The sequence below is a fragment of the Ovis aries genome, chromosome 3 (genome assembly GCF_016772045.2).
Source record: "Ovis aries strain OAR_USU_Benz2616 breed Rambouillet chromosome 3, ARS-UI_Ramb_v3.0, whole genome shotgun sequence".
Classification (NCBI taxonomy): domain Eukaryota; kingdom Metazoa; phylum Chordata; class Mammalia; order Artiodactyla; family Bovidae; genus Ovis; species Ovis aries.
Window position 1 is genome coordinate 105,903,620 of NC_056056.1, and position 11,159 is coordinate 105,914,778.

Here is an 11,159-nt window from a genome sequence, read left to right on the forward strand (position 1 = left end):
AGAGGAATAGACGTTACCTTCCAAGTGGAAGCTACGGCTTCTACCTTGTTCTACATCTTGATTCAAACGCTTTATTGGGAGAGTGGCCTATATATGCCTTGCTATGTGGTTCACAAAGGTATCTTCATGGTTATTATATTATCGTGCCTTCAGCATCACGGGCATTACCCGACTCATCCAGAGTTGCTCAGATTAGTCAGAATGACCCCACTCGAGGACACTTGCCCCTCACTGTAGGTAGGGGCAGCACAGGCTCCGTTCCGGGGGAAGCAGCCAGTCCCGTGGAATACGTTTCCATTCATCCTCTGTGGTGCCTACGTGAAATCATGGGTTCTCCTCTGTTGCTGATGGTGTAGCCCCAACAAAGGCCTCCTCTAATTTCAGCAACTGAATATGACCTGGTCAGCTGAGAACACAGGGGAGGTGGGGTTGGAGGATGTTTTCATAACCCCCGATCGTGTGTTTCTGAACAGTTGGTTGCTGTCTCAACATGCAACAGCAGTAGCAATGACCTCTATCAGCCGTGACTGCTGGGCTTCCCTGGTGGTTCAGCGGTAAAGAAGCCACCCTGCAGAGGTTCAATGTCTGGGAAGACAGAGCGTTGCACCAAACCAAGATGCCGCACTGCTGCCTGTGCGACTAAACCCATGCACCACAACTGCCGAGCCTGTGCTCCAGAGCCGAGACCACAGCTGCGGGGCCCGTGCGCCGCAACTGCTGAAAGCCTTGCGCCCTGGGGCCTGTGCTCTGCAGAAGAGAAGCCACCGCACCGCATCCAGAGAGGAGCCCCCACCTCCCCCAGCTGGAGAAAAGCCCGCGCAGCCACGAAGACCCAGCCAGAATTAAAGTGAATGGTAGCACCCATTCCACAAATAACCACGGAGTCCCTACTGTGTTCTTCAAAGGGCTGCGCAAGAGTCACCCTCCTGACTCCCTCCCGGACTCACGGTGCCAAACCTCCAGGGGGAAGAACAGCCACCATCCTACCGCCAACACCAACACCTGCAGAGAGAGCCTGGAGGGTTCACAGTCACACCCTATCAAGGAAGAGGGAGAAGAGGAAACCCACAGACACCTTCCTAGCGTCAGCAGCCACAGAGCCCAACTGCATCCTGCTGTGTGTGTGTGTTAGCTGCTCAGCCGTGTCCAACTCTGTGCGACCCCATGGACTGGTGCCCGCCACACCCCTCTGTGCGTGGGATTCTCCAGGCAAGAGCACTGGAGTGGGTTGGCACCTCCTCCTCCAGGGGATCTTCCCAACCCAAGGATCAAACTCTCATCTCCTGCATTGTAGACAGATTCTTTATCATCTGAGCCACCAGGGAAGCCCATTCTGCTGCCAGCAGTCTCATAAAGATGGGAACGCAGAGGCTGGTGCCACAGCGTCTCCACCATCACTCCTACATGGGAAGAGTGACACCATCACTGGAAGGGTGGAAATGGAGCTGGCAGCATCAGGAAGGGAAGCGGGGAGGACACGCTCCTCCCTGTGGCCTCCACAGTGACCACGGGAAGCTCCACAGCCGTCGGTGCCGTATTTAACACCCACTGACTCAACAGACTTGAGTTTGAGCAAACCCTGGGTGATGGCGAAGGACAGGGGGGAAGGCTGGCGCGCTGCAGTCCCCAGGGTTGCAGAGTCGGACCCGACTGAGCGGCTGAGCAGCGACAGCGCCGCGGCCTAGTTGGAGAGGGATGCTTTGTTCTTGTGTGGTTTGTTCATTTACCAGCTGCGCCAGGCCTGCGTGGCTGCGGGGGCTCTGCTCCAGCTGTGAGGCGCGGGGGCTTCTCTTGTTGCTGACCACAGGCTCTAGAGAGCAGGCTTAGCTGCCCTGAGGCACGCGGAATCCGAGTTTCTGGACCAGGGATTGAACCCGTGTCCCCTGCATTGGCAGGTGGATGCTAACCACTTGGCCACCAGGGAACTCCTGAGAGGGAATGTTTCAAAGGAAAAGCACAACCCCGTCAATTCAGCCTTGCATAGACATGGCCTGAAGAATCAAAAGAGGAGAGACTAGTCCCTGTCAAGCCCCCCATCGCCCTGCCCACCCCGGACTCCCCTGCTAGTGACTCTCAGAGCTGAATCCTGAAACGCAGAGCCCCTGGGCAGGCTCAGCAGCTGCTGTCCTGCGTGCCCTCCACACAGCACTCCATCCTGTCCATTTGTTGCCACTGTTTAAAATATGCAAGATTTCACTTAATAAAAAGTCTGGATTTCTGGCTTCTTTTAAGGCATCATAAGACCTAGACTTGCAAGAGTAAGAACACCCCATCCAAGTCGGTGTGTAGAACTGGGGTGGGTGGCAGCTGCTGCCCAGGATTGACGCCCTCACCAGCCCTCTGGGCCAGCAGCTCCGTGCCAGCTTCCCGTGGGGGCGCTGACTGGTCCCTGAAGACGTGTGCTGCAGTCCAGGCGAGCGACAGTGCCAGGCTTGCCTCCCTCCACCCTACCTATGCTGGAGATCCCCAGGACAGGAAAATTTCCAGAATATAGAGAGTCCATAAAGAAGCTTCTGCTCTGCTCCCTTTCACTGCCCTCCCTGCCCACCCCCCACTGCCGCCGCCAAAACCCAAGTTGCCCTCCAGCGGTCATATCTTTCGTGAAATCTGAAGAATGGAGCAAGCTTCGGGGCAGCTCTGGCTTCAGGATAACCCCTCTGTGGGCTGGAATGAGAGGTGGAGACCACAGACTCAACCAGGGTCAGAAAGAGTGTCTGGGGGAGAAGATGACACCCTCCCCTCACCCTCCCACCCGCTGTCTCCCGCAACTCTGGGGAGGGCACGGGGCGCCCATCAGAGGGAGCCACGGCAGAACCTGGGGTCAGTGACTGCACCACAAAGTTCGGCAGCCAGGCTCCCCGTGGAAAGAACGTGATGCTGTGTTGGTGTGTGGTCCTGGGCTAGACCCTGGTGCTCGCAGGGCCACCGTTTTCTCATTTGCCAATAAAGAGCTTAAGATGACTAAGTTTCAAACGGCGTTTAGCAGTGAACTATTATTTTCAAATTGATTTCTCTACCAACCCCCAGCAAACAAAACACACAGAAGATGAATGGCTATCTAAAGCTGGAGGTGAGAATGGGAAGTGAGTGCAAGTGAGCAGGAGGGACATTTTGGGGGGATAGACGTGTTCCAAAATTAGATTGTGGTGATGGTTGTTCAACTCGGTGGAAATACACTAAAATTCATTGAATTGTATGTTTTAAATGAGTGAAAATTATGCTGTGTAGCATATATCAATAAAACACGTATACCTTAAACTTACATAGTGTAGAATGTCAGTTATATTTCAGTAAAGCCAGAAGAAAAAGTGGTTTAAAAAAAAAAAAAAAAAGAGGATGAAAAGGTAACCTACAGGTTGGGAGAAAATATTTGCAAATCACATATCTTACAAAGGACCTGTATCTGGGATATATATCATAAAAAATTCTCAAAACTCAACAGTAAAGAAGGAAAAGTAGGAAAAAAACATGAAGAGGCATTTCACCAAAGAAGATACACAGATAGCAAATAAACACATAAAAAGATGTTCAATATCATTATGGAAGTGCCAATTAATTCCACAATGAGATATGGTTAAAATAAAAAGTGATAACCCAAACGCTGACAATGATGTGGAGAAAGCGGATTATTCACTCACTCCTAGTGGGGATATACACGTTCCCTGGTGGCTCAGTGGTAAGGAATCCGCCTGCAATGCAGAAGACACAGGAGATACAGGCTCGATCCCTGGGTCAGGAAGACCATCTGGAGGAGGGCATGGCAACCCACTCCAGTATTCTTGCCTGGAGAAGCCCGTGGACAGAGGAGCCTGGCGGGCTACAGTCTATAGTGTCGCAGAGAGTCAGACGTGACTGGACTGACTGGGCGCACTGGGGATGCATGACGACAGGGCTACTCTAGATACGGCAGATTCTTACAAAACAAAATATGCTCTTCACCATACAGCCCTGGATTACTACTAAGCGATAAGGAGTGCACGACTGATTTATGCAGCTCATTAAGTAGTTCTCGAGAGAATTATGCAAAGTGAAAAAAAATTACATCCGATTACAGTTTCCATTTATATATTTTTTGAAACTAAAACATTACATGGGAATTCCCTGGTGATTCACTGGTTAAGAATCCACCTGCCCGTGCAGGGGACATGGGCTCCATTACTGGTCCGGGAACTAAGATCCCACATACCTCGAGGCAACTAAGCCTGTGCCCCACAGCTGAGCCCAAGCAGCAATGTCGATCTCCTGTTGTGATATTCTGCTACAGACACACAAGTCTGTACCACTGAAGGAAATTTGTTAAAAAGGGTGTACAGTGTCTGTCTCTATCAGTTTTGACAACTGCATGTGAATCTACAATTATAGATTAAAAAGCCAAAATTTTAAATCTTAATACATATGATCATAGCTAAACACAAATCAAGAAATGTAGTAAACACAAGAAAGGTACAAAAAATAAACAACTGTATTATGGATATTCATTGATTTTCATCACTTTTTGGATATGCAGATGTATCACTTTCATTTAGAAACATGAATTGGTTAGATAAAACACAAGCTGAGTTTCAGAGGTATTACTGGGGCAAGAGAAAGTGATCCCGGTGTTCAGCCTGGGACACTAACTCCCTCCTCCTGAGGCCCACAGTCTTGTCCTTGAGAGTCTTATAAACCCAAGAGCACTTCCTGGTGGAATGGTGTGACATCATCATGAACTCATGGCAAGGGCTCCGGAATCTTGGAAGCCATGGGATCCCAAACACTTGGCTACAGTCCGCAGTCTTCTCCTGACGCTGTAAGTCTGCATGTTGAGTAAAGGTGGGGGCCTAGGTCTTGAGGGAGCCTCGTGGTGTTCCCTCAGGGTGGGCATCACTCTTTTCTGTACTAAGGTGAATCTTGGGTCCTGAACTATGTCCTTCCAAACTGTCACAGGGGATGTGGAAGGGGTCACCTGTGAATTTCCAGATGAGTGACTGGGATGCAGTAGAAATACAAATAGGTTTCACGTTTGGGGGGAAAAGAGAACCAGAGGGGATGTGGGTAAGAGGAGAACAAAAAATCTGGGGAAGAGGGAGAGAGAGTAAAGTGATTTCTACAGATAACTTGCCCTTGAGAACCCTGGGCACATGCAGACATCATTCAGGGGGAACACTACCCTCGGAAGCACAGGCAGGACTGGACTTCTGCAGGGGGTGCCTTCTCAATCAGCTTCCAGGACTGCTTCAGACGGGCTTGGGCCACTCTGCTCAGACTCTTGCCAGGCTTGCTTGCCCGTGGTTTTATAGTGGTTCACAGGGCTTCCCAGGTGGCCCATGCAGGAGATGCCAGAGGTGGCGATTTGATCCCCTGGTCCAGAAGATCCCCTGGAGAAGGAAATGGCAACCCACTCCAGCAGTCTTATCTGGAAAATTCCATGGACAAAGGAGCCTGGCAGGCTACAGTCCACGGGTTTGCAAAGAGTTAAACACAACTGAGCGGGCACACACAGGTAGAGCTGATAACATAAGCATGTGAGGTGGTCCAGTTTGACCCTAATGGAAATGCGACTGAGGCTCAGTGGTGGCTGCCACAAGCCATTCTTCCCCTTGAGCGCTGGTCAGACACGAGGTATTTTTTAGTATTTATTCATTTATTTATTTGGTTGTACTGGGTCTTAGTCGGGATCTAGTTCCCTGACAAGATGGAACTTGAGGCCCCTGCTTTGGGAGCGTAGAGTCTTAGTCAATGGACCATCAGGGAAGTCCCAGACACATGTTCTAATTCCAAGTCCAAAGAGCTCTAGCCACAGTTAAGGAGCAAACCTGAGACAAATTACATCATTGCTTCCTCACCTGTAAATAGGCAAGTTATATACTTTACCTCATGCCTCATTATAAGAACTGAATGAGGTAATTCCCAACCACTAAAAAATATCTGAAGTTTACTAAGCAGTCAATAACTGTTAGCTACAGTTATTGCTATTTTAAATATTATTTGGTCTCACAATAAGCAACTTAAGCAGAAAGAAGTGGCCTGGTCAATGTCAAGTTGGTTTCTTTCTTTTCTTTGGTGCCCAGAAAAGACCGGATCCCTCTGAGCTCCTCACTGGCTGCCTCGGAGACAGCTCCAAGCCAACAGGTCTCAGCAAAGAAGAAAAAGGTGTGCATGGAAGGGAAGGCAGGTGTGTGTGGCCAACCGCCCCCCTTTATCCCCGGTCTCTGAATGAAGGTGACAGATCGCCATGGCTCCAGCACCCATTCCCCGAACTCTCACGACTGTGGGTCTGCAGGGTGGGGGAAAGGGTGTCCAGGGTGGGGAGACGGAAGGCCACTCTCTTGTTCACTTTTGTAGTTAATAAAGACATCAATGACCAGAGAATTTCACATTTATCTCCATAGAGGTGTCCCCCGGGCAGAAAGAGCCATGGAAAGAGGCCCAGGAGCGCAGGATTTCCCCGGCAAAGAAAGGTAATTATTTACTCAATTCCCACCCTCCTTTATGAGGCTTCCAGGGTGGTTTAGTGGGTACAGAATCCACCAGCAATGCAGGAGACACAGGAGATGCAGGTTCGATCCCTGGGTTGGGAAGATCCCCTGGAGGAGGCCAAGGCAACCCACTCCAGTATTCTTGCCTGGAGAATCCCATGGACAGAGGAGCCCAGCAGGCAACAGTTCACGGGATGGCAAAGAGTCGACGCCAAGTGGAACAACCGAGCATGCACGCACACACCCTCCTTCACAGATGAGCACAAAGCGGGTGATGGTCATTCTTATTCTTCAGATATTATACACAAAGACCTCAAGGTGAGCAAAGCGAAAAGGAAAGAGCCAAGTACTTCCCAGGTGGGTCCCCCATCCTGACCACACAGGGCCCTTCCTCTCTCCAGCAGCTGCCCGGAAGGCGAGCCCTCTGGCCTCCAGTCCTGCCCCTCTGGAGGCTGGCCCTGAGCAGAGAACCAGGAAGATGAGAGGCCGGAAGAGGAAGAAACTAACAGATGTCAAGGCAGGTATGTGTCCTTGGCTTCCCTAGCCCTGCACAAAGCATCAGTCACTGCTGAGTCAGCACTGTCATCTTGCCCTCATGGCGGTTCTTGGGTGGCAGGATCCTGTCTTCAGGTGAGCTAACAGGACGGATTCAGGACTCCCAGGTGGGTCAGATCTTGTTTCCACAGGAGTCTTGTGTTCACAGAGTCTTGTTCCTGCAGCAGCCCACAAGAGCAGCTCCCTGGCCTCCTGCCCCAGCTCCTCAGAATCTGTCTCTGAGTTGAAGTCCTGGAATAAGAGGGAGCGGAAGAGGAACGTATGGACTGTCAATCACATCGAGGGAATGAAACTCAGGATGAACAAGAGGAGAAGACCTAGCTATCGTCCGGAAGACCAAGAAGCCTTCTACCGACTTCTGGGTGTGTGTTCTGAGCCGGTGCAGGGTCAGGTCTCTTCTACACTGAGGATCCCAGGGGCTCAGGGATCGTGGCCAAGACCCCCTGGGGCTTGGAGCTGACAGATGTCCAAGTGGCGTAGCAGATCACCAGGCTTTCATGCTCTGGTTCTGCTGCGGTGCCAATGGCTTTTCCTCTGAGACAAGTTCTTGGAGGGAGAAGAGAAAAAGACTCATGGCTATGTTCAATGATCAAGACAGTTTAAGACAAATCAAGGGGGGAATTCCCTGCCCACATTTATTCCATCCAGTTAAGGTTTTAGAGATCAGTGGTGAAAGGACCAACTAGATCTTGCTGCCTTGATGGTCAAAGGGGAAGGAGGCCCAGAATAATTACAAAATAAGTAATTTGCCAGTGACAAATGCAGAGAAGGAAAATTCTGGAAAGGCAGTGACACCTGAATATCCATTGGCAGGACTGATGCTGAAGCTGAAGCTCCAGTACTTTGGCCACCTGATGTGAAGAGTTGACTCAGAAAAAACCAACATCAATGACACCTAGGGGCTTCCCAGGTGGCACTAGTGGTAAAGAACCCACCTGCCAGTGCAAGAGACATAAGAGACAGGTTCAAACCCCGGGTGGGGAAGATACCCTGGAGGAGGGCATGGTAACCCATTCCAGGATTCTTGCCTGGAGCATCCCATGGACAGAGGAGCCTGACAGGCTACAGTCCATGGGGTCGCAGAGAGTCAGACAGACTGAAGGGACTTAGCACACAGCACAAATGGCACCTGGAGAGGGACTGTGGACAAGAGCAGGGGTTCTGTGACACAGATCCTTAGGGAAGGTCTGCAGAGGTGACGCCATGACCTGAGGAGGTTGGGGACGACACAGAAATGACCCTGGCCACAGATCCTCAGGCGAGGTCTGCAGAGGTGACGCCATGACCTGAGGAGGTGGGGGATGACACAGAAATGACCCTGGCCACTAGCTGCATGCAGTTATTCAAGTTTAACACTGAACATTTTAAACTTCTGAAGCTCAGTTCCTGGCTCTTCTCACCAGCCACATTGCATATGCTCAGTAGCCACACATGGCCAACAACTACCTTTTTTTTTTTTTTGCTGCACTGGGTGTCCACTGCTGCAGTTAGGCTTTCTGCAGTTTCTGTGAGCAGGCTTCTCCTTGTGGGGGCTTCTCCTCTTGCAGAGCACAGGCCCCGTGCTCAGGCTTCAGCAGTCGCAGCACACGGGCTTAGTTGCCTCATGGCATGTGGAACCCTCCCTCCCGGAGCAGGGATCGGGCTCGCGTCCCTGCACTGGCAGGCAGATTGCTGTCCACTACACCGCCAGGAAGTCCTGACAGGCTGCCACGCTGGATTGAAAGATCTAGAAAGATCTTCATCATCACACAGCTGGGAGCCAGGCTTTCAGCTGCTCCCTGTCAGGGAGGGAAAATGATCCACGAGCCCTCCGTCCTCCCATCTGTGCAAATGTCACTGTCCAGGGTAAGGAGTGAAGAACAAGGAGGCTCTGAAATTCTCAGGTCACCACTGGAAAATGGTGACCTCCAAGGGATGACAACTGTAGCCCCCCATGAGCCTGCTGGGAGCAGGTGAGGCCAGGTTACTATCTGCAGGAAATGGCAGAATCCAGGAGAAAGAGGGCAGGATGCCCAGTGCCGCCCACCCCAGCTTGGGGGAGGGTATGAACTCCCCACTGCCCACACAGGGTGCTTGGTTATCAGATGGGGCAGAAAGACTTACAGTGTGAGGAAGCGACAAGCAATGTGGTGCCCAGAGGCCCAAGGTCATAGCTAAGCTTTGGCTCCAGGAATACTGTTAAAACTTTGAGAACCAGGTTTGTATCTCTTCATGAAGCACACTTATCAACTTCTATGTGTTGAAGATTACATAACAATAGCACCCCCCCCCCAACCGCCACAGCTGAGACCCACTCTCTGTGTCAATGGCAAAAAACAGCTTTGTCACTCTTGTTAAAGCTCTGAGCCTCCCACTGGGAGAGAGAGTTGCCTGCACTCCCTGAAATAGAGGAAGGGGGAGAGGTTTCCCATCCTCCTCCTCCCTGTGAGCTGAAATCCCACAGCCCCAGACTCGCTACTCCTGAGCCCTCATCACGCCTCCATTCCTTTGCAGAGGATCCGGTCATCCAGAGCTTCTTGGAAGCTGACATTTTCCTGAAGGTGTCTGACAAGGTACTCACAGCACTAACATGGGGAGGGACTGAGGGACTGCAAGGTCACCACCCCATGGGCACAGGGACAGAGGACCAGGCATCAGCCTGGGTGGAAGCCCTGAGTAACCCACCCCTGGTGCCAGAAAGGACAGACGGACGAACTGGCAGCGCCCTGCACCAGCCCTGAGCATCTCCTCCCTGGCCTCCTGTTGTCGGCTCGTCTCCACGTCAAAGGGCCAGGAGGCCCCCAGCAAGGCCCACCCTGGGTGGCTCTCCCACCTGGGTGGGGCACACGGCCCATTCAGAATGCTCTCCCTGCCATCCAGCCCTGGCTGCCCTCCCCTGCTCTCTGTCTCACGCAGTACCTGCTGTCCATGGTGGTGGAGTACTTCGGCCGTGTGGGGCTGCCTGGTCACCTCTACAACAGGATCCACTTCTTCCTGGCCCTGTGAGCGCTGCCCAAGGGCCCCCAGTGGTGGTTCAAGGCCTTCAAAGGGTCACAGGGTCAGAGGAGGGGAAGGCAACCAGTCAGATCCTGGGGTGATGAATGTAGCCAGGAGACACCGCACACTGCCCGAAGACAGTGACCCAAGGTGGAGACCCCCAGGGGAATGACAGCAGCCAGAACCTTGCCCTGGGCCAGACAGGCTTGGTGCTGAGCGCCATCCTGTTGTCTGGATCCAGGAGCTCCAGCCAATGGGGCTCCCCTGGACCCCAGGCCTGGATACTCTGTCCTAGACGCTGGCTCCTCCAGGGAACCTCGGCAGCCTCTCCACTGCCCTCCTTTGCCCTGAGGCTGGGAGTCCTCACAGGGCTGAGTCCAGCCTGCCCTCTTTTCTGGTGGCAGCTACATCGCCTCCGACATGGAAGAAGACAACCCCACGTCCAAGCGGAGCATCTTCCAGTTCCTGCTGGGCAGGGAGCACTGGCCAGACCTCTATAAGGAGTTCCTCAAGCTGAAGGTGGAATTCTTCCACGCGATGGGGCACCGAGCCTGGGTCACCCCCGAGTTGTGCGAGGAGGTCTGTCGGGGATGAGGGCTGGGGGCCACATCCCAGAAGTGAGGGGCTGGGTCCTTCCTCAGGGGGCTTACCCCACTGTGCTTCCCTTTTAGATCCAGGCTCAGAACCCACATCACTGGGTCTGGAGTCGGGCACGCCACTGCGCCCCCTAGGTTCCCACGGAAATGGAGTGGGGAGTGCAGCTGGTCCAAGTGAGTACGGGGCTTCCTGGTGGGGACGCCGCCACCCCCCTATGCCCTTGCAGCCACCTCCAGGGCTGGTGGGCACGAGGAGGAAGTGCCACTGCGTCCCTGGATGCGTGATTAGCCTAGTAAGCGCTCTGAGAACTCCCGTGGTACAGAAAGTAATTACTGTGTTTATATTAAAATTCTCCCAACGGATTCCATTATGGAATCATGAACTATGCTGTACAAGGTCCCAATTTGCATATCAATCTTTCTTCTTTTTTTTTATTTTTTAGGAAAACTCTTGAAAATGTTGATCTAAGCCATGAAAACCTCTGCAAGGTTTTGATCTGAGTTGAAAATTTTAAATATAAATACATGAAAAACACTGAGGTCATCCTTTCTGGAAAAGGAGCTATTACCCTGG

General features: G+C 52.1%; 1 protein-coding gene across 1 annotated transcript; it reads left to right on the plus strand.

Annotated features, from left to right (window-relative positions):
• Positions 1 to 3,109: 3,109 nt before the first annotated feature.
• Positions 3,110 to 10,583, plus strand: LOC132659528 (putative speedy protein-like protein 3). The gene is made up of 2 exons (XM_060413662.1): positions 3,110 to 9,994; positions 10,394 to 10,583. Exons 1-2 carry the CDS (start codon positions 9,921 to 9,923, stop codon positions 10,581 to 10,583), a joined length of 264 nt encoding a protein of 87 aa, XP_060269645.1. The 5' UTR covers positions 3,110 to 9,920.
• Positions 10,584 to 11,159: the final 576 nt, after the last annotated feature.

Excerpts from the sequence above, each read along its gene's own strand:
- LOC132659528 (XM_060413662.1), top strand. The coding sequence starts at position 9,921 with ATGGTGGTGGAGTACTTCGGCCGTGTGGGGCTGCCTGGTCACCTCTAC. Across the intron at positions 9,995-10,393 it reads ATCCACTTCTTCCTGGCCCT|CTACATCGCCTCCGACATGG; the intron begins GTGAGCGCTGCC and ends TTCTGGTGGCAG.